Genomic DNA, 27,976 nt, shown 5'->3' with positions numbered 1-27,976 from the left:
TGCTTGCCTGCTTGCACAATTATTTGCTCTCTATAACCACAGTAAGTTACAGCAAAGAAAAAGTAAAAGCCATTTACTACTTTACAGGCACAGTCAGAGGCTGAGCTAATAAATATTTGCCAAGTGTCCTAAAAGACAGATGCACAAAGGACTACATTTTTTTCCAAACACAGAGAAGAGCCGTGCTGGAGAGCCCCAAAGGCTGAGTTCTACCCCAGGCCTCTCAGTAAAAATCAGCAAGAGAAGAAAACACTGACTTTTAGGGCTTCGGAATAACACCGGAGGCTGTGACTGGCCATGCAAAAGCTGGGTGGTGTTCAACCTGCAACGAGCTAATCCCATTGCTCGGCAGAGTGGTTTAAATCCATGTGCTCTGATTTATTACGTTCCGCACCCCAAAATAACTTCACCTCCGGGGCCGCTCGCCGGGCCTGGGGAAGAGCAGGGAAGGGAAGGGGGGGCCCGGCCCGGCCCGGCCCTGCGGGGCTGGAGGCGGCGGGCAGGAGCCGCTACTCGGGTCTCTGCTGTCACAGCGCCGCGGCCTCTGGCAGCCTTTGCCGGGGAGCGGAGCTGCGTTCCGTACCATCCTGCGCCGTAACCGGGGCCGCGGGGAGACCCCGCCGGTGTGAAGGAGCTTCTCCTCGGAGCTCTGCTGCGGAGGAGCCATAATAATTTAAATTACACTTTGTCGCGGCTGTTTTAATTTGCATGGTAATTTGCATAGAGGACATATGCTGCCTAAAAGGCATTCCTTCCTCATCAACGTATAGCGGCCCATACATTCCTCGTTCTGACCTTCTCTCAGAAGGCTCTGAACGCGGCGGTGTGCCAGCGGCTATAACCTGGTGCAGTCTCACCCACAGAGCCCCTGCTCGCTGCCCGCCATTTGCTCCTGTCAGGCGGACCGCCATTTGCCCGCCTCCCTCCTCTCGCGACCAGGTCAGGCCTTGCTGCCTGTCTGATAGCCGGGGTGAGGGGGATGGTAGCCGGACTGAGTCTGAAAGCAGGTCTGACGGAGATAGTAGCCGGGCTGAGGGGTTGGCGGCCCAGCTGAGGGTGCCAGCTCCATCGGCTTTTGGCCGAACTTTTGACAGCTCTAGCGGCAGCGGCAGGCTCAGCCTTCTGCATCCCACTTACACCCTCCAGATCCTCTTGAGACTCACACACTCAGAGCTACAGGCTGCACCCCTTTCCTAACTTCAGGTTTTTTAGCAATATAATTTATTTCCTCAAAGGGCTGCCAGCCCTCATTTAAAGGAATGGGAAGTGAAGGCCTGGAAGAGTTGCAGATGTCAAGGCTCCAGCCAGAAGAAAAGCCTGTCATGCAAAATGTACCTGGGAGCTGCACAGGCAGCTCTCACCATGTGCAGAGCCGTGGTGAGGATGCTCACAGAGCTGAGTGAGTCACAGTTGGAGTTGGACTAGATCTGAGCTGGCGGGTCAGGAGAGGGCCCAGCTGGCAGCTGCTCAGCAAACAACAAAGTACTTGTATTTTCATTATAAACAGGTTGCTTTAATTTTTAAATTACTTGCTAGCAGTGCAACAACAACAGCAAAATAAACCATGCATTACATTTTCATGGTAGTCCCTGTAGAAGAGATACATCAACCCTTGAAAATAAGCAACCAAATGAAATGCAGACAGAAGATGCTTTGATTCAGGAAGACTGTTTTCAGAAAAAAAAAAAAAGGCAGCTAGTCCTTCCTCATATTGCCCTACCCTGTTTTCAGAAATAACTTATGCCCTGTCATGAGCATCACATATAAATTTACCTCTAACCTTGGTCTCAATTTGATGGTCAGTTTATATCTATAAACACCTCATGGATCTTTGTCCACTTCCACTTTTCTGTTCTTACTGCCTAGACACCACTGCTTTAGCTGGTGAGTTTCATTTGTCATAAACCCAAACATGCTGTCTCACTGCAAGCAACCAACCAGCACCTGAGTAACACAAGGCACTGGGGACCAGAAGGAAGAACTTCTCCAGTGGTGTGTAGGTAAAGCAGAATTCAGAGAGGTCTATGTGTCTACATGGACACTTGGAGCAGAAAGAAGATGGGAAGGTCGCTCTTGCAGACAGCAGCCAGACTCTGACACCCCCAGCATCCCCCAGTGGCATTAAGGAGGCATGAGGAAATCCGCTGGTGAGAGCAGTTTGGGCGTCAGGCATTTGGGAAGGAAATCACAGGGTGCTGCAAAGGGAAAGGCTCACCAGCAGAGTTAATAATTAGGAAGAGTCTTCTCCCCCACCCATCAGGGTGAAGGAGGGTATGGCTTGTAACCCCACCAAGCTCTGCGGGAGTCCAGATGGAGTAGCAGGGGGCAGAACATTATTTCTTCCATGCCAAATCTGTGAACCCTTGCTGAAAAGGGGAGATCAAACAGAACAAAAAATAGCCCAATTGTGCTTACCAAACCCCAGCCCTGCTACCAGTACCACCTAACTGCCCAGTTTGCATTGGACTTAAATTACCTACAAGTTCGTTTAGACACATAGCCAGATTGTTCCTTTAATTCTGCAGATACAAATGTGACTATGTGCACAAATACCTAAAAAATTAGAGTATACAGCTAGGGAAGCAGTGCTGTCCCCTCTGTGTTCTTATCAGAAGCCAGGTATAAATACAACAGCCAACTTTTACTTTCATGATTAACATTCAGCCACGTTCTTCCTTTTACACAGAATTTTATCCCATATTACTTGCATCTTAGAAAACACAAAGTATAATAAAAAAGAATGTAAGTTGCATTTATCAGGGTGTTTGAAGTTTTAATTGAGATCCATGCTTGCAACAATTTCTCAAAGTCTATGATGAAACAGAAGAATAATTTTGAATGAGACTAAAAGCACAAATCTGCAAATTCTGCATTTGGAGAAGACTGAATAAAAAAAGCCTGATTTTAACTAAGATCTACATGATTACCAAGAGCATTAGGGAACATCCTTGCAAAAATTCCTCCCTTCAGTTAAGGCTTTGGAAAGACAAATTTTCAGAAGTGTGGAGCAGTTCTAATCTCAAGGCAGTAACTGAGAATTAGAAGTCCTTAGCATCCTTGAACATAGAGCTAGGCCATTATTTTCTAAACAAATCTAACTTTACAGTAAAGAGCTATTAATCTTACTAAAATGAGACTGATTCTTGGAAGACTCTGGCACTGTAATTACCAGTCAGTTGTTCCTAAGTTACTTCATGAAATAAATAATGCAACATTTCACGGTTGGCATTGTTTTATTGTCTAATATTGATTAAATTATTTACACTTCTACTTTTCAATTGACAGTTTAGCACTCATACCTATGGCTTTTACTTTTATGTTTAGCACATCTTTGCATCAAGTGTCAGAATTTCAGAATTCAATAAAACAGGAACATGATACCATATAGACAAGTCTATATTTATGTTTAAACATATTCACTTTAGAAAATGACACTTTATAAAAGAAGAGTCTGATAGTAGCTCTTCCAGCTCAGGTTTACCAGATTCTACTGAGCTCTTCTTATTTTAAAGTGTCCTGCTGCCTCCATGTGGAGGCATTTTCCTACCTCATCCCCCCGCCTCTAAAATTAATGCAAAAAAAAAAATCAGTAGCTGACAATTTTAAGCAAAAATATAAAGCGCTATAACATTACCTAAGCTGCCTTTTACTGAACTAAGAACTTGAATGCTAAAAACTTTATGGAAATTTAACAAGTCAGTGTAAAAAGGCACAGGATTTTTGTGCTCAGAATCCCCCACCAACAATGTTTGTTCTCCAGCCTGAAAGTTAGGGACCACTTTTGGGAAACAGCGGCCTGATTGAAATATTAATAGGTACCCGACTGCCGCTTACAATGGGACCCATCAGGTTTTATTGATTCTTCTGCCACACACCCTGTGAATCTGTAACAAGAGTTTGCTTGTACTGCAAGAGGAAAAGAGGTGAAGTTACTCTTTCATATATCCAGGGATGGTGTAACAACAGTACAAGTTACTCATTCTTAAAATCCTCATAAAGCTGTCCGTGTCTGTGGTAGCTTCTGTTCCATGGTATTACATGAATGGGTAAGTTATTTTTCATGAGAGAAGTTTAGTTGTACATGAAAATAGCTAACTTTGGTCCACTTGTGAGCTTCCTAAGGACAGCATATTGGAAATATGCCCACTGACAATTCAAAACCCAATGGAAAAAGTAACTTGGTATTTAATTCATGTATCTGCACAGTGTTGTTATTTGTCCTAGTTGTTCACCTTTTCATTCTGCATATCCACTAACTGTTGAGTTTTTAAGCCTTCAGCTTGTTCATGATCTTCCTTATCTCCACCATCTACTTGATTAGGTTTCTTTTCTTCTGCTTTTCCTTGATCAACACTTTCGTACTCTACTTGTTCAAGTTCTGTTCCATCTATAAGTTCTGCCTGTACTTCTTCCATCTGTATCTGATTTACATGCTCAACATGTAACTGTTCCACATGAACTTCAGCACCTTGTTCAGTCTGAATGTGTTCAACTTCTAAGTAACTGATTTGCATCTGTTCTTGCAGTTCATCCACCTGTGTGCCTTTCACTTGATTGTCGTGTATGAGATCCCCGTGCATCTGTTCCACAGTTACCTGTGCAGGATCCACTTGTACCTGAATTACTGGAAGAACATGGACTTGCTCCACTTGCTCTATTATAGTCATTGATGTTACTGGTTCAGCTTCCACAGCTTCAACTGGAAGAACCTCTTCTGTCACTATTCGCTCTGAAATACTGTGAATTTCTTTGAGATGCCTTCTCAGCTCACTGCCTTGCATAAACCACAAATCACATAGGGTACAGTGGTTGGGTTTGTCACCGGTGTGTATTACCAAGTGATCTTTGAATTGATCCCAGCTGTTAAACACGCTGTTACAAACCTGAAACAAAAGATACGCATGTTTAAAAATGTCAACAGAAATATGATAAAATAGAGTGTCTGTTTCAGATCGTGGCCCATAGTGTAGCTTCTTAATCCTTTGATTAAAAAACCTTATGCATTAGAGGTAAAAACTGTCAGCTTCAGATGAACAGAAGACCTGGTATTTATTTGTATCTTTTTAAGAAACAACATTCTAATCTAGGTTGTGCACACACAGGATACTCACAAAATTTAAAAGTCAGTACAGCATTAGATATTTTACTGATTTTAACCGTACATGAAATTCACACAGTATCATGCCCCCAGTGGTGTGACCTCATTGAAGGTCATGTCCCTACCAAGCCGCTGTGTTGCTCCCCTCCTCAGCAGGACAGGGGAAACAAAATTATGGAAGATGGAAAAAAACCTCGTGGGTCAAGATAAAGACAGTTTAATAAAGCAAAAGCAAAGGTCATGCGTGGAAATAGCTCAGTTATACATAAAGGTAATGACTTGGTAATGCCCAAGCACATAATTACTGTTCTTGCTACATGGAACCTAATTCAGTACTCAAGGCATACACTGAAGAGCACCAGAAGTGCTCATCAGGAAAAAACAATTTTGCTTTCATCTCTCTGCTCAGTGAACCAAGAGTTATTTAATGAACACTACTCAAATTTAGTTCTCAAGAGAGAAAAATTCAAGAAAAAAATATCCAAGAATTGCTGTAGTTTCTGCAGGCTGAGGAAACATTAATCTGCATTGACAACATCTGTGGGAGGACGTTGCACCAATGTAGAAACAAAAACCTGTGACACAAAATGATTAGACCGAAACAGACCAAAACATAAAACCAAATCAGTGATGCTATCAGATACAAATTCATGTTATATAGTAGTTCTCATATTCAGAACAAATATCTTTAAGACACAGGTATGCTCCCAAGAATTAACTTCACATTGTCATAACTAAATGATGCACCAGCATTAGTGAAACTTCTGATTATATTATTTGATTAGCAACAAAACCTAATCAATCTCTTGCGGTGTTCAGTGTTTTCTGTAAATAAGTTCACTCTTTCTTTTGAACAAAGACTATACCCAGCAGTTTTCTTCACAACACAACCCAATTCAGCCTCAAATCGCAGCCATACTGTGAACTGAATAAGGTGAGGGTCTTAAGGAAAAAAAAAAACCAACCAACCAAAAGAGGACAAGAGAAAGAGGAGGAATGTGAGAGTGAAAGAGCGTGCAAAGGCATGCAAGAAAGAGCAATCAAGCCCAAGAGGGGGCAGATGGAATGAGAGCACGAAGCAGAGTGCATGAGAGCAAGAGCGCATGAGAGCAAGAGCACATGTGCGAGAGCAAAGGAGTACGAAAGAAGGACAAAGTGAGCATCCATGAGAGACAGCACACACAAGAAAGCAAGCACAGAAAGACTGAGCCAGAGAGCCACTGCACTAGAGATCCATACTGTGGTTCAGTGCAATCACAGAATGTTTTGGGTTGGAAGTAACCTTAAAGATCCTCCAGTTCCAGCCCCCCTACCACAGGCAGAGACACCTTCCACTAGATCAGGTTGCTCCAAGCCCCATCCAGCCTGGCCTGGCACAGGGATGGGGCAGCCATAGCTTCTCTGAGCAACCTGTCCCAGTGCCTCACCACCCTCACAGTAAAGAACTTCTTCCTAATGTCTAAATTAAATCTCCCCTCTGTCAATTTAAAGCCGTTCCTCCTTGTACTGTCACAACGTGCTCTTGTAAAAAGTCCCTCTCCAAATTTCCTGTAGGCCCTTCAGGTACTGAAAGGCTGCTGTAATATCAGCACAGGAAGGGGGTATCTAGCCCGAGTCTGGTACTTCCATTACCCACCTGACATTCATACAGCTTCTTTCTTCCCTTTTTAGCTCCAGCTCCAGACTGACAGGCTGTCAGGTGACATTTGAGTGTGCTGTTCCTAGCAAAACGTTCATGGCAGTTTGGACATTCAAATGGTTTTTCACCTGTTAAGACAGATACAGGGATTTGTAAGTGTATAAAACCAGCCACTTTTCTGACAGCTTTCTCGCTCCCTTTGTGCAGGTTGATAAATATCCTGTAAAGACATGGCCAACTGGATTATTCTACAGAAGAAAAAGACATTCTATGTAAACTTCATTTATGTACATAAAAGGGTAAAACCCTAATACTTCTCATTTAGAGAAACCACCATTAACATGTAACATGTACCAATTACCAGTGTCATTTAAGGTCCATTTAAGTTTTCATGGAAATTAGATCACTATTTTGATGAAATACCTTAAAGAAATAGCAGCTCTCTTTTTGTCTGATAATATTGCAATTAAAGAATTTTTTTTGTCTGATAATATTTGCAATTAAAGAATCAACATTATTAAATATACAGAGTGACATATTAAAGAAGGAAGGATTTAAATAATACAAAATTTTATTTTCAAGAATAACAGTTTATGCTTGAGAGCTGAAACTGAGCAGAAAAAATTGGCATGGAATGACCATGAAATAACAATGCATCAGTATTAAAACAACCAACCAACACTCCCTCCCTCCCAAAATACAGTGAAGAGAAAACACAGAGGACATAAATGGGCACAAGCAACAAAAAAATTGCTTTCAGTTTTGCCCCTTCATTTCAAACCTGGTACCAAACACAAAGCCAGCTAATGACAACAGCAAGGGAGGCTGAAAACAGGTAATTGTCTCTTTTTCATCCAATGTAATGCATTGTTATTACTGTCATCAAGTAATAGCAAAGAACAGCTGGTGTCTCTGTTTATTCATTTCATCATGCACAAACACAATGAAATTCAAAGGAGTTAAAAGTACAAAAAATAAGGAATTGTGTTTCTTCTAAAATTCTGATAATTAATCTCTGAAGATACTGATATCACATCACTGCTGAAATGAACAACCTAAACTCCAAAAGAGGCTGAGACATTTTACTGAATAGCATAAGGACCTATCCTAGCTAGTTTAAAAAATATTTGGAAGATCCTAATTAGCTTTTCAAAAGAAATCCATAAATAGCCTGTAATTCTCCCTTACACAACTGGATGCTACAAAAAGATGTTAAAAGTTGAGAATATTTCCCTTAACTGTTACAAAATTGTATGTTTTGAAGACTGCTGGCTGGGTAACACAGAGGACACTGGATTGCTATCAGTCTGGCAGATCAAAAAATCACGGACTTTGCCCAAGAAACCAATGGATACTACACAACGAAACTCACACCACAGACCCCCCTCCCTGTGGTCTGGTCCTACTCGAATTCGTACTCGAAGTCTTCAGTAATCTCTAACATATTCTGCCAGAAGTGTCTGAAAGTGACAATTCAAATATAATGGTGGCAACATCCAAAACACACTGTGTGACTTTCTGCACAGTGCATATCGATGCTGTGACCCAGGCTGTACAATGAGAGTGCATCACTGCAGTGATGGAAAACAGTGTGCCAGCTCTCTTCCCTTCTCTTTATTCTCAGAGATGCACACTGGTAAGCTGGGGCTAACCTCCTCTGCTGAAGGTGACAACTTGCTGCTTCTCCCCTGTGTGTCAGCCAACTATGATTTTAGTTTCATGTAAGTAAGATTTTATGAAGATTTTATGAAGAACAGGGGTTTTGGCCTGATCCAATGATTATCTTTTCTCCCTTTATGAGAATGGATGAGATTTCACTTGCCAGTCCTAAGTACCCACAGGAGAGAATAATTTATTCAAGGTATGTAAATAAAGTTTATTTATTCACTGCTATAGAAGACAGTACTCACAGTTTGGATTAAACTTCCTGTGAAACATATTTTAGTTTTTCCAAGAATGGCAAAGACCTTGATTAATTTTTTTAAGAAGTTTGTATACAGTTTACTTCAGCTATAGATTTTTCAGATGAGGCCGATTAATTTGGCTGCTTGGAGCACATCACAACTCTTTCACTTCCGCCTTAACTCATAATCAAGTAAATCATTCATAATCACTTCCACACACATAATCAAGTAAAATCACCAGGAATCAAAGCTGTTCAGTGTCTCTGCTAGGGAAAACAAGCTTTGCAGAATAGCAGGATTAGACCAGCATATTGAGAGCAGTAGCTTCATTCCAAAATCAATTTCGGTATGAGGAAATGGCTCTTTTTGTGTAAAACAAATTAGAATGTAAGAGATACACATTACTTAAGAGTAGCCTTGCAGAGTTTCTCTCCCATGCATTACTTACAATAGGCAAGTGACCTATCATCCATACTCACAAAGGGCAAAAAGATAATCAGATCACAACAAAATCCTTTCCTCTTTCTAGGTTCTGGAGATGACTGTTTGGCATGCAAGGCATTTCTGAGGTATATTTTCATTGACCCAGAAGATGCTTAAGGCTCTGTGCACATGAATGAGACAAACTCCATGGTTCTCCTTCCTTTCTTTTATTAAGACAAAGATAATAGCCATTGGTAATGTCAAACTCCTATATCAAAAAGAGTTATCAACCCTGAGAAGGTGTCTATTTATGCCCCACTTCTATTTGCATGTTATTGCTGAAGATATGATATGAAGATATGAAGCAAGAATGCGATCAAATGCTTTGTAGGACATTTTCTCCCAGGCCTTTTATTTTCATTTTAGCATTCAACCAGTGCTATACAAAATTCAAAACTTAGCCTTAGGCTGAATAGGAGGTTTTTTTCCACTAGTCTTAGCACAGACCACAGTTAAATGGTAGTATCTGTTTTGATGCTAAGCTTAAGGTCTTTGAAGATGCTAAATCAGAAGCAATTAGGTTCCATGAGCTATTCTTGTACCAATATATATTTATGAAGTACTCCATACCTGCTGTGATAAGCTAAGTCGCTTGGTCCCCAGAATTCTTTGTCACAACAGCAACCAACATATTGTGATTTTTAGCTTACTTTGTTAAGTCTGCCACAAACTTTTCTCTGAAAAGACTTTTGTTAAGTAGCTTGTATTTGGATTGCTCTTAATAGAGAAACACTCCCTGCTTCTTAGGGGATGAGGATTTGCCAAAGACTGTTTATAAATGGAACTTTTAAGGACTGTTGGGAACAGACTGAACAGTGTCATATATCAATACTCAGCAGTCCTGCTACAGATACAAAGAAATAAGATTTCTTTAAATTTGCAGGCTTTAACAACAATAAGAATCTGTGAAAGAAGCAGGGCTGCTACCTTCCATTCAGTTCTTACTAATGCCTCATAACTGACATATTAAACAAAAACATCTGGAAGACCAGGATTACATACATTTTACATTCAGAGTTATCTATATAAACCTCAGTATCTGTTCAGATAGCAGACTTTTCAGTGAAATGAAGAAATAGTATCTTAACCTCCCATGCGGAAGCAGAAAGAAGCAGCACAAGGAATTTTGTACTCAAAACATGATATCCAGATTTCAAACAGGTACATTTCAGAGAAAAAAAAGACAGTGTGCATCAGTCACTAGAAGTGTTTTGCTGTGTAAATTAACAAATTAAAATCAAGCCATAGACGAGATGTCAAGAGCAAGAGTGAAGCCTTCCAAACAAGGTAGTACAAGAGAGAATTGTTAGGATGTATTTATGCCTAATGCATTAATAGACATTTGCTCAGTTCTATTAGATAAAAATACCGCTAAACAGTATTCCACTAAGAAGTTCACAGGTCAGATCGTATTTCAACAGAAACACTTACTACTAGAATTGTGAAAATAAAAGTAACTTCTCAGTTGTGTATTTTTGAAGAAGGAAACATGCCTAAAGAAATAATTTTGGAAACATCTTTTAGATTTAATAGACTTGAGAGAGAAGCTTCATTATTGCTTTCTGGGTTTAGGTGCCTATTTTTAACCACTTCACTCCATTACAAGTTTACATCAACAGAAAAAAAACCCAGACAAAATGAAACAACAAATGAACAAACAAAACACAGCATTTAGTTGTTAACTAGAAGCCAAGTATTTCTAGCACTCAAGGGTCATGTGCTCTCTTCACTGTATTCTCTATCTCCCCAGAACATGCAAATCCCCAAAATCCTAGCTAAGGCTACAAGGACAGGACTATAGCAGTGCTCTTACCTGTGTGTTTCCGGAGGTGCTCTTTAAAATGTCCAAAGTGATCAAACTGCTTATCACAGTACTGGCATATATGTATTTTTTTGCCAGGTCTTTGCTTCTTGCTAGCACCACCTTCATCAAGGTGGTAACAGGTGAGGTGCTGTTTCAGAGCACTCTCTCGTAGGTACCTTTTATTGCATATGTCACACTTGTAACTCTCAGTGGAGTGTGTTTTCATGTGTTCCTTGAAATGGTAAAACAATTTAAACGAACGATTACATTTCTCACAGTGGAATAAATTGTTCATGTGTGACAGCTGAAGTTCCACAATTTCAATACCTTCTACCTGTTTGCATGAGGTATCAGTTGCACTATCACCTTCTTCCTGGATCTGGCATTTTCTCTCTCCCTGACGATACTTGCTGGTGATGTCTGCCAGAAGAGCCAACGCAGATTCATCTGATGTACCCGTTGTCTGTATGTACTTTATGGATTGCTCTGCAGAAGCTACTTCTTCAAGTGTTTCAATGCTGTCGTCTTCCACTTCAATCGTGCCTTCCGCAATCTCAACCTCAATTTCCACAGGCTCCGATTCTGCAGATGGAAGTGTTTCTGTGATGACGTTAGAGGTTTCAGCTACCTTCCTCTTTTTTGGATTATTGTTTCCTTGTGCTTGATTTGAGTCTAAAGGAGATGAGTTTTCTTTGTTCCTGTAAAGCATTTGGATAAACATGATTAAGATTCATAAGCACAGACATAATTCTTGCCTAATAGTGGGCTTCAGTATCTAACACTCTCTAGCTGTTTCTCAAGGAAGCTGAGTGATGAATGCGCACATAATCTGTGTGGATATCAGAAGCTAGTCTGTTCTCTATATATATTCCTTAGAGTTGTAAAATAGCATGGGTAAAGCTGAAGAGCTTTTGAGATAAGGCAACTGAAGAGTTTTAAATAGGTTTGCTTGCATGATACAAAGCAGCTATTCAGAAGAAAGATAAACCTATGTCATGAGGTTAACTGGCCTAAGAAACCTGTGAAATTCTGTATGTGGAAAGAAAACTTCCCCCAAGGAAGGAATTCTTTGGCCTACCTACTCAGAAATAAGATTCAAGTCGTTCCTACGCCTTTCACCTCTTAAGCTCTGGTGTGTGTGCAATTGCCTACAGTGCTTACAGCTTGCTACAAAAACACTACAGCTGTGACTTTACACAGTGAAATCACATTATAACCTCTCATACTTCTCGAAAGAATACAGCTAACAGGGGAGGTAAAAATAAAAGACACTGGAATGTGGAAAGGTTATTTTTTACTTCTCTGGGCTTAAACACAACCAACCCCCAGCTCTGCTCCTACTCTCCCTGCATCATATACACACAGCCCCATTCCTCCAAGATGTGAGGGACAGCATGCCAGCTCAAACACAGACAGAGCCAAGTGGCTCTCAAGTCACACCTTCAAAATCACCTGCAGCACTTAATGCACTGATAATCAGTTTCAAAAAATGAGTAGCTATCTTCCCCTTAAATTACAGTGACAGAAGTAAGCTGTGTTTTTACCTTCCTTTGCAACGTGATGAATCCTTTCATGTAATCTATTCCCCATCACTTTATGTTTTCTAGTAATAGGAGAGAAACAACTTACAGGTACTGTGCAAAGCCTGATGTCAAAGATGTGCAACTAATTATCTAATGCAGGATACAGCTTATTAAATTGCACCTTACTCAGACACAGGAAGACAGAGCAGCTAAACTTACAGTTTCACCTGGCCTGGACTCCACATGTCTAGAAGGTATCAATTACTTTGCACATTACTGCAAGGAGCTACAGGATCACATATCAGAAGAATAATCTGCTTAGCAAAGGGGAGACCATCATTGTTGATCACACTGTATGAAACTTTGGATGGGGATACACACATACAACACTTGTGAAAACACTTTTAAGTAATAGCAGCTGGTTGTTTTCTTGCTAGTCTAAATGTGATGTGCAACTCTGAGGTATTATACAAATAGTTCTGTAACAATCTCTACTTTCATCTCTAAGTTTCTGAAGTTTCTCAGTTTTTCATCTCTAAGTTTCTGAAGTTTACCCCTTTCAGTCAAAGCTCTGACTGAGGCACTGTATTGCAATTCTTCCCCCTCTTACTGTGGAGGAGAAAACAGAAACTGACAGTAGTACACAAGTTTGTCTTTCTAACAACAACCAAAAAAACCCCAAAACCAACCAAACAACCCAAAGCAAAGCAAACCAAACCCAGAAAACATAAAAACCCCTCACTTAAAAACTCATAAACAACAGGAATAACTCTTAAGAACAGACTGGCTTGCGTGTGCATTCATTAAGCAAAACATTTTGTTTCCTTGTAACAAGAATTACAACATTTACTAGGGTGCATAACCAAGAAACTACATATCATCATATAATAGTGGGATGTAATTGCAGGCTGGACCGTTTGGTTTGAGAGATGGATTTGTTCAGTCCAGAGAAGAGAAGGTTCAGTGGGCAACCTTACTGCTCCCTAAAACTACCTGAAAGGGGATGGAGCAAAGAGGTGGCAGGTCTCTTCTTTCCAGTAACAAGCAATAGGACAAGAGGTAATAGCCTCAGGATGCATCATGGGAGGTTTAGATTGGATATGAAGAACAATTTCTGAACAGAGGGTGCTCGGGCATAGGAATAGGCTGCCCTGGGCAGTGGTGGAGTCACAGTCCCTGGAAGTGCTAAAAAAATGTGTAGATGAGGCCCTCAGTGACATGGTTTAGCGGTGAACTTGGCAGTCTTGAGGTAATGGTTGGACTTGATGATCTTAAAGGTCTTTTCCAGCGAGATGATTCTATGAATCCTAGTTCAACAGCTGTAGTAATGTACACTGACTCAAAGGGATACTGATTTGAACACACACTTTCAAGTTTCTTTTGAATTCCCCAAGCAGGCAGCTACAGTCTGCTTTTCTTCCAGAAGTAAAAAACCAACCAACTAAATAAAATTAATCTTTTGGTGTTACCATACTTAGTCTTAATAATATAAAAAAGTGTGTTTGTAAGGTTGGAGGGTAGGACTAGAAATGCACAATCCTGTATCTTTCCTATTAAAAAAGTCACATACTTATTCAGCTCTATTGCTAACAGAGTAGCAGTTCATTTGGAAATAAATGTTGATGTTGAAAACCAAGTATCCAGCATACCATGGGATGGAGGTTTTCTTAAAACGTTGTCTAGCTACTAGAGGAACTTGGAGCTAATGCCACTTTCAGGGAAGCAAGTCTTTTCTTAGCCTGAATGCAAAGACCTTTCAGCAGGCCTAGAAGAGAAACTAATAATAATAGCAATGCTGGAAGCATTTATTGCCCCTTCCTCTACTTCATACAGACAGAGCATGCAGATGTTCCTTGTGAAGGCATGAAGACGTGATGGCACTTTCTGAAAGTGAAAGGGAAGAAAGCGGAAGAAAACCAGCATGATGGGACTAGCACCTGCTTTTCTCAGATTGGAGTTTGTCAATGGAGTACAGTTGCTGGTACTGGAAAAAAAGTGCCACAGCATTCTTCCATAAGTACTGATTCTGTATAAAACTGATTAGAACTGTTCAAGAAATTTGAAAGGTTAATTTTGCAGCAGGAAGTTTTAAAACCACTGCTTATTCTCTCAGAAATAGCAGAAAGCTGCATGAAATCAAAGCACCAGGACAAACTTGTTAATGTGGTCTAATTACTGAGGCCCATTGTCACTCCCCAGCTGTCAATCAGGTGTGGACAGTCAGATAGCACAGAGACATGGTATTAGTTACCACAAAGTCTTAGCCCTACAATGTCTGCAACATTTACCAGCCACGTCACTTATCACTGAATTCCAACACAAAGAGTGTGACATTCCTTTGTTAGCCTGTATAATTTTCACTTGTATCTTACAGAACAGTATGTGGTCCACACAAGTTTAGGAGATTCCAGGAGAAGGAACAGAATCCTGGCAGTCAGCTCTTGTAAAAGTATTCTTGTGACTCTACATCAGTGTTGGGAAGAAAGAGAGGTTTATGGGCTTACCTGGTTTGAAGTGCTTTGATCGCTTCTAACATCTGTAGATACTCAGCTGCTTTCCAAACATCATTTGCTTCTTCTTCACCTTGGACCATTAGTTTTGCTGTATATGTGAACTCAATTAGGTGACGAAATGCCATGTTACTTACACCTGTATCAAGGCAAGAAAAAGAACCATTTTCTCAGACTTATCTATCTGATGAATCTTGCATACCCCTGATCACAGTACTGTAGCTCCCAGTTTCATAAAGATGACACCCTTAAAGGGCTTATGTTTGAATAAAAAGTCTACTATAGAAACATGTAAATCTGGAACAACTACAGAGTTATATCACAACAAAGATATAAGCAATGATATGATAGACAATAAGCTGAATAATAAAAAGTATGAATACAGAAATACAACCTCTCTCCCAAGAGACTTTTGAGCAGCAATTTATTGGAGGCTGAGATACTGCTCCAGGAATTTGCTCCACGTTTACCAGTCAAGTATTGCTTCATGTCTATCCTGTTCTTGCATCGCAGCCAAGGCATCTTCCATTGGCTGTCCTTTTTCGTCTCACCCTTTTTCATCTCAACAGAATGGCTGTTTTCAGGGAAAAGATTGTATGTCACATTGCTAGTCCTAAAAATGTAGAGGCTGACCTCCATTAGCCACGTACTGGGGGGAACTAAGAAAGGAAAAAAAAACCCAAACCCAAACCATCCATAGAACCTCACACTTTCCAAAAGATTTCATGACTGGGTATTTTCAATTTTTCTTCAGCAGAGTTTTTTTTTTTTTTTTCAGTGGAGGTAGCTGCCTCAGAATAACACAAGAGCTGAGATGTGAGGGAGCTGGCAAATGAAGTTGCAAAGCCACTGGCCATCATATTTGAAAAATCATGGCAGACAGGTGAAGATCCTGATGACTGGAAAAAGGGAAATATAACCCCCATTTTCAAGAAGGGGAAAATGGATGACCCGGGGAATTACAGACCAGTCAGTCTCACCTCTGTGCCTGGCAGAATCTGGGAGCAGATTCTCCTGGAAGACATGCTAAGGCACATGAAAAACAACAAGGTGCTTGGTGACAGCCAGCATGGCTTCACTAAGGGGGAAAACCTCCCTGACCAATGTGGTGGCCTTCTATGATGGGGCTACAAAAATAATGGACAGGGATGGAGCAGTTGAGGTCATCTACCTGGACTTGTGCAAAGCGTTTGACACTGTCCCACACAACATCCTTTTCTCTAAATTGGAAAGACATCAATTTGATAGGTGGACCACTTGTGTGGATAAAGAACTGGCTGGATGGCCTCATGCAAAGAGTTGTGGTTAACAGTTCATTGTCTGGCTGGAGACCAGTAACAAGTGGTGTCCCTCAGGGATTGGTGTTGGGACCGGTCTTGTTCAACATATTTGTCAGTGACATGGAGAGTGGGATGAGTGCGCCCTCAGCAAGTTTGCCGATGACACCACGCTGTGTGGTTCAGTTGATATGCTGGAGGGAAGGAATGCCATCCAGAGGGACCTTGACACACTTGTGAGGTGGGCTGATGCCAACCTCATGAAGTTTAACCATGACAAGTACAAGGTCCTACACCTGGGTGGGAGCAATCCCAGGCACAGCTACAGGTTGGGCAGAGAAGAGATTCAGAGCACCCCTGAGGAGGACTTGGGGGTGTTGGTCAATGAGAAAATGAACATGAGTCGGCTTCAGTGTGCACTCGCAGCCCAGAAAGCCAACCGTATCCTGGGCTGCATCAAAAGAAGCGTGACCAGCTGGTCAAAGGAGGTGATCCTGCCCCTCTACTCTGCTCTTGTGAGACCTCATTGGAGTATTGTGTGCAGTTCCGGTGTCCTCAACATAAAAAGGACATGGTACTGTTAGAACAAGTCCAGAGGAGGGCCACGAGGATGATCAGGGGACTGGAGCACCTCCCATATGAAGACAGGCTGAGAAAGTTGGGGCTGTTCAGCCTGGAGAAGAGAAGGCTGCATGGAGACATCAGAGCAGCCTTCCAGTATCTGAAGGGGGTCTACAGGGATCCTGGTGAGGGACTATTCATTAGGGACTGTAGTGATAGGACAAGGGGTAACGGGTTGAAACTTCAACAGCAGAGGTTTAGACTGGATATAAGGAAGAAATTCTTTACTGTGAGGGTGGTGAGGCACTGGAATGGGTTGTCCAGGGAGCTAGTGAATGCTCCATCCCTGGCAGTGTTCAAGACCAGGTTGGATGAAGCCTTGGGTGATATGGTTTAGTGTGAGGTGTCCCTGCACATGGCAGGGGGGTTGGAAGTAGATGATCTTAAGGTCCTTTCCAACCCTAACTGTTCTATGATTCTCTGATTCTATATGACCAAGCATGCCTGTTAGCGTGTACTAAGGATACTAAATTCATTTCCATCTTGGGCACACAATTCTGAAGGGTTTTATTTGCACAAATCACATTACCTTCAATCTCCACCAAGGGCTCCTGAGTGAAATCTTGGAAGAACTTGTAAAAGAACTGGCTACAGGCAGCAAGAACAGCCTTATGAGCTTTGAAATGGTGACCTGTAAAAAGAGGCAAAAGTTTTTGTTTAGGGTAACATCTTCCTTACCCACACTGAGGAGTAAGTGCAGATTCAGAAAACAGACCACCTAGTCTACGTATCTATTCCAGCAGCATACAGTCACTTAGTATTTCTCTTTGTAACATGGGATACTACCGCAGCAGACCTCTGCTGACATCAAACATTGCTGAAGTTCTGCAACTCATGTCAGCTGGAGGGCTTACTCCCTACAGAGTTTCTCTTTTCAGATATTTAAGTCATGGGAAATTCCTAGGCAAACATTTTCCTGTATGTCTTGGACTCAGCTCCCAGGTTTCACCCAGGTTCTCCTTGGGTTTCGTTGCTCTTATAGATTGACGTATTTTATGTACCTTTCTGCCAGCATAAATACCACTGCAGAACAGAAGAGGGTCTGCTCTTCCCCATCCTTGCATTGCCTTCCCCTGGGCAGGAACAACCAAGAGGGTCCATGTGACAGAGATAAGAGAAGCAACATGGATTATAACTACACAGCTGCACGCAAAAGCAGCTTTGAGCTCAACATGTGGATTTGGCAGTACCAGAGTAGGAACAAGCACTCAAGCTAAGTTTTGTGTGAGTGCTGCAGGTGAAACTACCACAGTTCCTGAAGTGTAATTTTTATTTCATTTGCTTACTTTACTTTGGAAACTACAGACCTAGTCTCACCTCTGTGCCTGGCAAAACCTTGGAGCAGATTCTCCTGGAAGGCATGCTAGGGCACATGAAAAACAACAAGGTGCTTGGTGACAGCCAGCATGGCTTCACTAAGGGGAAATCCTGACTAACCAATCTGGTGGCCTTCTATGACGGGGCTATAGAACTGTTCTACAGGGGTAGAGTGGACATCATCTACCTGGACTTGTGCAAAGCATTTAACACTGTCCCACATGACATCCTTGTCTCTAAATTGGAGAGACATCAATTTGATGGTTGGACCACCTGGTGAATACAGAATTGGTTGGATGGCCACACACAAAGAGCTGTGGTCAACAGCTTGGTGTCCAATTGGAGACCAGTAACGAGTGGTGTCCCCTAGGGATTAGTGTTGGGAATGCTCCTGTTGAACATCTTTGTCAGTGACATGGACATTAGAATTGATGCACCCTCAGCAAGTTTGTTCATGACAGCAAGCTGTGTGGTGCTTTTGATATGCTGGAGGGAAGGGATGGGATCCAGAGGGACCTTGACAAACTTGAGAGGTGGCCAGTGCCAACCTGATGAAGATCAACAAAGCAAAGTGCAAAGTCCTACACCTGGGTCGGGGCAATCCCAGGCAGAGAAGGACATGGAGGTGTTGGCTGATGAGAAACTGAACATGAGCCTATACGTACCATCAACAATCAAAGTGATATCTGTAAACTGGTCCTGTTCACGTTGTTCATTCAGTCTATCTAAAATAACTTTATAGTGTTCAGGGAATTCCTGGATACACTCCATCGTTTCTTCAGCTTCCATGGTAAAAGGAGTATTCTGCAAAAGATATGGCAAGAGGGTAAAAATACTGTGCCAACTGGTAAATACTAATAGGTTAGTATACAAACGTGAGTTACTTAGCACTATTAAGGGAGTACAAAAACAACAGAAACACTAATTTGTCTTGGAACAGGTTTACCTTATTTTAGTTGACAGGTAGGCGATGATACACTTACTGATGTGGAATCTTGTCTTATTTATACACAGAAAAAAACATTCAAAGTGGGTAAGTGTATTTCTTTACAGACTCAGCAGGGACCCACCTCTACCAAAGCACATGCTGCAGGGATACAACATCTTCGGAGCTACCTATTCTACAACATCTCAGTAGCATAATATCAGAATCTTTATACAGTTACTTCTTGCAATTCCACCATTCCATTTGGTGGAAGAATAGTTCTTAACATTTTCATATTTATGTCACATTTTGCACCTAAGGAATACAAGATATTTACTTCCTTTAAATAAGGATGTAATAAGCAGCACTCTTCAGTTTCTGAGTACACAGGAGCTGCCAGTGATTTAACATGCTGTCACACCCAAGAGCAAAGAGTGTTTTATTCACTAGCCTACTTAAACTTCTCCCCCTACAAGGTAAAATATTCTTTGTCAACCTTTTGAAAGACACAGATACAATTGTAATCTGATGGCTGTTCCTCTCTTACTTACACAATAAGTATAGCTGTGGGTGGGAGTTGCAGACGTTCTCCAGTCTGAAAAGGTTTAGCAGAACTCTGCGTGTTGATGAGATGTGGATGTTAAGTCTGCTATGCGAAAGAACACTGGGAGAGAGTCTAAGCACTTCAATGAAAGGACTTCACAAATTAACTCCAGGCAAAATGATTCAGATCTGTGCAGCAGCACTCATCTCTAACACCCACATTCACATGAGAATGCCGCAGAAAATAGCAAAAGCAGTTCAAAGTCACATTAGCACAGGAACATTACCTCTTTGCAGCAATCTGACTCACTCTGAAGAACATGTAGTTTCTGACTAGGCTTAAATGAGTCTTAAAGGAATATGAGACATACCTTTCACTGTACTGCTACACTTAATATGGACAAGAAAATCAGGAGAGCAGCCAGTATCGAACCAAACAATGAATACAGAGATGGAAATTTATGGTGTGGCAAAGAAGCAGCCTTCTTCAGAGTGCTAGAAGAATCTATAAAGCAGGTGATCCCCAGCTTCTGGTGCAGATCCTTTTTGTGTGTGACTTGAATCGGAAAGTCCTAACTACAAAACAGTTCCTAGTGTGTACTCAACACATCTAAGCTCATGTCACCATGCTTGCTAACTCTCTGTGTGACTGTGTAAATTCTACCTCACCTATAGCAAACACACATAAGCATATATGGGGTTTGATACAAGTTGAGAAAATTACCCAGCTATGATAAAAGCAAAGTTATTTTCTTATTACTTTCTTAACAGTCATAAAGAAATAGTGGAATCGCTGTTCCACCACAACTTCATGCTCCTTGCATCTCAGAAAAACTGGCACACAAAGAAGTCATTTTGCCAAGAGCACAAAAAAACAATAGCAGAAGCAACTACCTATGGAAGCCTATCTGCAGCTGATACTACTGCTTTGCCAAGCAGATTCTGAAATACCTATTAGGGTCTTACAGGGGTCAGAGGAGACCTGCCTGTGAGGACAAGGGGGAAGATGAGGTCGAAGAGAGGAGATGATGCTGTTGCTGCAGTCATCTGGAACAGTGGGTTAATACAGGACCAGCAGCTCCTGCCTTTTTTTTTTTTGCCATCTGGTGTTCTATATGGTCTCACGAGGGAAGTTGTCAGTTATTTTCTTCACTGTTTAATTCTTCTTGCACATTTCTGACACTTCATAAAAGGACAGATGACTTGCAGTTAAACGCATAATTCCTTTAAATCAAACAATACTTTGGCCTCCAGCTCTCATGATTTCCACCTACCCAAATACACTTTATTTCCAAATTGAATGATTGGAGGCATATTACCATAAAAAGCCTCAAAATAATGGAGTAGCCTCTCACCACATCAGTTCTAAAAAGTTTTTGTCTTAGAACACTTAAAAAGCATAAGAAAACATACAATTTACAATAGCTAGTTTATTGTCATAAGTTAACAAAGAGCTAGTAAAATGTGTAAATTTATTGCATATCTAAATGTTGTGATAAACACATAAATGTATTGGCTTTTGCAAATCATAGGTGTGGTTATGTGGATATAATTATATGAGTTTATAGTAACAAAACCAAAGCTCAATAAAGACATAAGTCGTATAATAGAAGAATCTGTAAAGTTAAAAAGAAGAAAAGGGGGGGGGGTGTGTTTGCATGCTTGATAGAAGAAAAGCTAGTGCCTGTAAAATATAGAGTTACAGTACTTTTTAGCTTAACTTAGGTTGTAGGAAGAGAACAATGTTTATGTTGTAAGTCTGTGGAATTTAGTGGCCCCACTAAATGTGAGTTAACTGTTTCACACTGGTCCTCTAAAGTATCTTTAGTTTTAAAGAACGTTTGTGTTGTAAGTCTGTGGTGAGATAACAAGATTTAGTGACCCCACTAAGCATGAAAGAGTTATTTCACACCATCCTTGTACTTATCAGTTAGTTCAAAGACAGAGCCTCCCAAACATCTGCTAGCTTGGGATACTCCTGTCCTGCTGTAAGTTTTGCAGGAAGGTCACACTGTTTCAAATCTTTGTTAGTTATTACAATAATTACAGATATGGCTGGTTTTAGTGAGTTGTGTGATTACTGGGGCGTCCAACTGGGCCAAAGCTGAAAAGCACACTGCGAGGAAGACTGCTTACTTCATCTTGAAGACCCCTCCTCACATGAGGAAGACCGATTACTTCATCCTCAAGACCCCCACCCACAATTATTGAAGAGCAGTGCACAGACGCCAAGAGGAGGAGACTTATGATAATAAATTACTGGACTTAATTATAATGTTCCCTGCCTATATGCAGGGATTATGAATATGTATGTGACTAATGGAATTGTGAAAGTATATAAACCTGTAACAAATATTAATCATTTGCACCTCTGGCTACGGTCACGTGCCCAGCACTGTTTGCTTTTGCTTTATTGACTTTGTCCCTTAATAAAACCTTGTTATCTTGTTTAGAGAAGTGGATTCGTATTTCACAATGTGATTGCAGCATGCACCGAGTACTCGCATTTTCTGAGAGTTTTTTTTCAGTGATGCTGCAGCAAAAAAGCTCAACAGAATAGTATATAATCAGTAAGAGCATGGCTTTGGGAGAGTAAGTGAATGACACAGTTGAGAAAAGCACGAGGTCACGGCAGGCAGGCAGAAGTGATTCAAGCTTCCGCTTATGAGTAGGCTCACACACAAGTGCCGGAACTGGACTACTTGACTTGTTTAGCTTGATTTTCTTGGGAAAAGTAGTAAAAAACTAACTTAAACTTATCAGCATGTAACACCAAGCACATCTCATGTGGCATGTATGATTTGCACTTCTGCTTTTACAAATCTATCCTGTGAGCCCATCTTATTACTGTCCTGCACTACAGCCGGAACTCCTCATCTTTTAAGCACCCGACACCTGTCCTTGCCCTCATTGGTCGCACAGGAATGCAGACAGGCAGAACAGCGTTAGGGCCACCCAGAAGTCCCAGAGCAGCCCGCAGAGCCCTGCCCAAGCCACCGCCATCTGGCTGCAGCCGCCTCAGGAAGCGCTACCCGAAGGGCGTGTGGTGGCGGCGGTCGCTTCCAGGCACTAGAGCAGCGAGAGCTGCCTCTGCGCTTCGCCGCACGCTTCTCCTCAGAAGCCGCGGCCGCAGGACACGGCGAACCGCGCACCCCCGAGCCGCCTCAGTCACAGCCGGGCCGCACCACAGCGCACCCCGAGGCGGAGGGAAACCTCTCATCCCCCCCCCCACCCTTGTCGGGGTTCTTCCGGCTCCCACAGGCTCCGCCCCTGCCGGTCCCCGGGGGCCGCGCGCGCGCCCCACCCCCCAACGCACTCTAGCCCTGTAAACCCCACCGGAGAGCCGCGGCCTCCCGCGCCCACACCTTGGCCCCATTGGAGGGTGCTAATGACAGTCAGCGCTACCCCCGCCAATCGCAATGCGGCGGCAGAGCCTGCTCCAGGCCGAGAAGCCAATGAGCGCCCGCCCAGCTCAGGAGCGGGAGAAGGCGGAAGGCCTAGCCCTCGCCCAGGGCCCACCGGGCACGGGCGCCCCGAGAGCCGAGCGAGCGGCCGCCGTGGGCCATGAGTGTCCCACGTGGCGCCCCTGGGAGGGCACCCGGCCGGTACCGGCCAGAGCCACAGCTCCGCAGCGCCGCCGGCTCGTTAGCCCCTATTACGTCATCAAAGCGCGCATTAAATCGATCCCTTTTCGATTCGCGGCCGGGTCGCGGCCCGTCTGCGCGGCGCCCCTAGGGGAGGAAAGCTGGTCCGGCCGGGTACTCACCGCGAGCAGGGCCGCCCCGTCGAGGCCGCTCCGCCGCGGCCGCTTCCTGCTCTCCGGCACGCTGCAGAACGGGGCGGGCGCCGGCCAATCGCGACTCGCATTCCCGGCCTGCACCGCGCGGAGGAAGTTACGACATCATTCACCTTTCACCGCGGGGGGACGGGGGCTGCTGTCGTGGTGTATTCTGGGAGCTGTAGTCCGCGCTTCTCACAGCCGCGGGAGGGGTGGCCCTCGGTGTTAGCGGGGACGCCCAAAGGGCCGCGGGGCAGGCGGGGCTGGGAGTGCAGGGAGCGGTGGCTGTGGCCGTCCCGCCGTGCCCGCTGGAGGGTGTTGCGACGGCGGGAGGGCGGCCGCGGCTGCACCACCCCGGCCGGGCACGGCTGGCGTCTGGCGGCGGCGTCGGTTAAATCACCACCGAGATAAGATTAATCGCCGCTGTTATTGCCAGGCATCGGGTAGACGCGTTCGACGGCTTCAGAAATGAAGTGACATGCCCGGGCAAATAACCGCGAGGTTTGGCCGCCCATGCAGCCGGCACAGGACGGGCAGACCCATGGGTGCACCCTGGTTGATGGCGGGAGGCGCCCATGTCTAGTGCTGTCTGCGCCGTCTGCAGTGTGTGTTGTGCGAGGGCTGTGTCCCGTAACCCGGTCTGCCGGCACAACCCCGCACGGACCGGACCCAGCGTTTGGGGATTCTGTTCAGCTCCCACCCCGAACCAGCCCTCCCTGTTACACAACCGCACTTCCATGCAAGGCATACACACAGTATTGTTTTCCTTTTATAGTTTGAGAGGTACTTGAGTACCCGCAGTTTTGTGAGAAGCAAGCCGCTGGGTTTGTTGATCCTCACTGATCCCTTCCAATTCAAGATACCCTTCTTCCATGGTTATATGAAGTGGCGTCAAAAGCTGCACTGAAGTACTGCCCAGCAAGGCTGCTGGTCCTTTCTGTGCTGCTCCTTTTCATGAAGCTCTGTCTTACTAACTCCAAGAGCCCACAGATGATGAAGAGAACAGCCGGCTTGCCCCTAATGGCTCCTGCAGAGCTGCTGGGATACTTGCCATAGAATCATAGAATGGTTTGGATTGTCAAGGACCTCATCTGGTTCCAGCCCCCTGCCATGGGCAGGGACACCTTCCTCTAGACCAGGTTGCTCTAAGCCCCGTCCAGCCTGGCTTTGAACACTGCCAGGGATGGGGCAGCCACAGCTTCTCTGGGCAGCCTGTGCCAGGGCCTCACCACCCTCACAAGGAAGAACTTTCTAATGTCCAATCTAAATCTCTTTCAGTTTAAAGCCATTCTGCCTTGTCATGTCAAAACCCCCTCTCCAGATTTCTTGTTGGCCCCTTTAGGCACTGGAACTGCTCTAAGGTCTTCAAGGAGCCTTCTCTTCTCCAGGCTGAACAGCCCAGTTCTCTCAGCCTGTTAACAGAGCAGAGCTGCTCCAGCCCTTACGGCATTTCTGTGGCCTCCTCTGGATTCACTCCAGCTCCCTCTTTGTGGTGTTGCCCCAGACCTGAATGCAGTGTTGCAGGTGGGATCTCACAAGAGCAGAGTAGAGGGAGAGAATCACCTCCCCTCTACCTGCTGGTCATGCTGGTTTTGATACAGCCCAGCAGCGCTTGGCTTCCTGAGCTGCAAGTGCTTCATGTGTTGTCACCAGTTTAAAATGTATTTGTCCCAATAAACTAGCATAATAATAGAACTTGTCAAAACAGACACAATGGTCATCAATTCAACAGCTTCTGTGTCAGTCATGTCCACAGAAGAGCTGCTGCATGCCATGGATACATGTCTTACAAGCTTGCCCACCTAATTCCTGTGAATTAGCCTGTTTGTGAACTCGCTTGTTCCTGTGCCAGATCTACATGATTTCTGTTGCCATGTTTATCCTCCACTAAGAATGTAAATGCCTATGAAGTTAAGGCAGCTCTTCAGCACAGAAATCCTACAACATCAAACAAAACATAGATAATAGACATTCAATTTTGATACAAGGAGGCACAAAAGCACAAAATGTAATCAGTTCTAAGTAATGATAAGTTTGATGGCTTTGTAATGGAAAATAGCCGTAGTGTCTAAAGGTAGTTGACATAGTTTCAGGTCCTCAGAACCTTAGTACAAAAAGTGTGAGAAAAGCAGAATGGAAGAACAGGACCTGGGGCGGGGAATATCTGGGACTAGCTGATGGCCAGGATGGGAGCACTTAAACTAGCTGATAAGTAGAAGGACAGGATGATTGCTATGTCTGTAATGTTAATTAAGCTGGGGAAAGTAAACGACCCTTAAAGACCACCATCACATTTTTGTATGAATGCGGGAAACTTTCTGGAAAATGATGTAATATGCTCGGTGACCATAGAAGGATGGCCTGTAGAGCAATACGGGGACACACGTTAGGAGGAGCTATCCCCCGTGTCTCCCGGCGCCGCAATAAAGAATACCTGCTTGTCACCTTGAAACTCTGTTGGTGAGTTTGTTCCTGGAGTTTTCTCCGAATCAATTTAAATTAATTTTCATACACTCTTTAATACATAAACTTCTAAGATTGCAGTGTTTTATAATGCAGTAGTACGAGAAAAATTTATCAATGATGATGGTTTTTAAAGCAATATAAAGAAGTTTGAAGTTAAATTTATGTCCCTTTTATTTCCTTTATTTTAATGCTTTATTTTATTTCCTTTATTTTATTTCCTTTCTTTTATTGCTTTATGGCCTTGCTAATGTAACACTATTGTTCTTGTTAACAGGTCTGCTCAGACAATTGTTTGCAATCTAGGAGTTGTCTGCCAGCTATTCTTGTTTTCTGGTACTTAGCAGTACATTAGGAATCTTAATGACTCCTGCATTTAAAAAATATAAAGGTTCACTTGAAAGCGTTTAAACCCAGATCTAACTTTTAAACTTTTTTTAGTCAAAGAACTGTATCTCCAGTAGCTCGTAATAAGATTGAAATATTGATAAAGTTACAGCTATAGGACAGCAGAGAAGTTGTACAGCTGAAGTACAACACAAAAACTAAGTTTCCACTCTGCACCTCCTGCCTACCCAGACAAGGTTGGTGGTTTGCTTATATTTCATTAATTTATGTGTTTTTTCCCTGTTTGGTTCCCCTCACCTCTCCTTTACCCCCCAAATGGCATTTTCCGTAGTGTTTCTGTATTTACTTTTTTTTCCTATGGCTTCATACATCTCATTTTACTGTCAGGTCAGATGGGAGGTTTTTGTCCTAATAGCTTTTTAAATATAAAATTAGACTGAGCTGGTTCTTTTCATGTTCTCCTTTTCCTCTCTTGGGTGTGGGTTTCCCAGTATACTACCTTTAGGATTTCTGAGAGTTATGTTGCAAAACAGTACAGTTTAGTTGTAAGTCTCAAAGTAATCTGGTTTATAGTGCATATTATTTACACGAGGAGAAACAAATGTTAAGTAAACATACAAATGATCTTTATCTTTGTCTCGAGTCTAACCCGTGTTAGCCATTTGTATGGTTAAAAGCACCCAGTGTTGTTTTTTCTTTTCCAGAAACACCTTAGTGACACTCTGGAGAAATCTGTCTTCATTAAGATAACCTGATATGCCTCTGGACACAACGTTTCAGCTGGTTTGGAAATAATAGTAAGAACAGATGTTCTCTTCCATCTCTGGGCTTCTCACGACAGTGCTGAAGAAGGCAGAGAGCATCCAGCCAGACTAAGTATTGGTTCCCTCTCCCGGGGAGAGCTGTAGTAAACAGACAAAACCGAGCACTAAATTCATTGTAGGAAAGCGTGAATTATATATTTTTCATCTTCAATAAAGAAAACCCTTCTTGTCTGAAGAAATTAAGAACTAATAAGCTGCAGATGTGAAACCAAGTACTCAGAAAGCGTGCTTATGTGTAGGATCAATTAAATAGTTATTTTGCAGAAGCGGTTGATCCAGGTTATGACTGAAGGCCAAAAAGGAATGTTAGCTTATCTAGGGCAAGCAGCTAGCAGGCTGTGACCTACACCCAGCTTTCTGGAGAGTTCTGTCTGGTTCACCAGATAGGTTTGGAAGCTGCTGAGTGCATGTGTTACACACCCAGGTCTCCCACCATGTTTCCCCACGTAAAGGCCAAATGATTCACCCAGGGAAGTGCAGAATCTAGTTAGCTATGATATGGCCCTTTGTGGTAGTATTAAAATAAGTCTTATGAAATCAGCTGCACATTCCTGTAGTGATATTAATCATTTGCAAGAAATTTATCTATGTCAGACAACTCGACATGTCTCAATTGTACAATGACTGGTTCTGTGTGTGAAAAGCCTTTACTGTTATGCCCAGAGCAAGTCAGATGTGTGCTATTACACAAGAGAAACATATTTCTGAAAAGCCCCTTTGATAGGTATGCCTAGTGGAACAATACCAGTGACTGTTTATAAAGGTTTGAAGGAAAATAACCATGGGTTGTGCCTCTGACAGAGAGCTATTCTGGTAATCGTCCTCTATACTATTATAAGAAGGAAGGGAAGATAGAAGGATTTAATGGAAGCCAAAACATTTCTTGTAACTCAGTTGTGTAAAAACACAATTGAGAACT

At 42.8% G+C, this 27,976-nt stretch overlaps 1 protein-coding gene across 3 annotated transcripts; it reads right to left on the bottom strand.

The window, feature by feature from the left end:
- Positions 1–1,581: 1,581 nt before the first annotated feature.
- On the bottom strand, positions 1,582–23,548 carry ZNF131 (zinc finger protein 131). 3 transcript variants are annotated; one of them, XM_005151972.3, is made up of 8 exons: positions 23,411–23,548; positions 18,842–18,980; positions 17,389–17,490; positions 14,956–15,100; positions 11,263–11,626; positions 10,938–11,160; positions 6,735–6,865; positions 1,582–4,883 (listed from the first exon to the last, which is right to left on the bottom strand). In XM_005151972.3, exons 2-8 carry the CDS (start codon positions 18,963–18,965, stop codon positions 4,221–4,223), a joined length of 1,752 nt encoding a protein of 583 aa, XP_005152029.1. In that variant the 5' UTR covers positions 18,966–18,980; positions 23,411–23,548; the 3' UTR covers positions 1,582–4,220. The 3 variants fall into 3 exon arrangements, with proteins under 3 accessions (XP_005152029.1, XP_012985242.1, XP_030907520.1); XM_013129788.3 differs by having other exon boundaries at positions 10,938–11,626; XM_031051660.2 differs by lacking the exon at positions 23,411–23,548 and adding an exon at positions 19,653–19,685 and having other exon boundaries at positions 10,938–11,626.
- Between the last annotated feature and the right edge of the window lie 4,428 nt (positions 23,549–27,976).

This window comes from Melopsittacus undulatus, chromosome Z (assembly GCF_012275295.1).
Source record: "Melopsittacus undulatus isolate bMelUnd1 chromosome Z, bMelUnd1.mat.Z, whole genome shotgun sequence".
In the NCBI taxonomy this organism is placed as follows: domain Eukaryota; kingdom Metazoa; phylum Chordata; class Aves; order Psittaciformes; family Psittaculidae; genus Melopsittacus; species Melopsittacus undulatus.
This window is presented reverse-complemented; position numbering and strand designations above follow the sequence as displayed.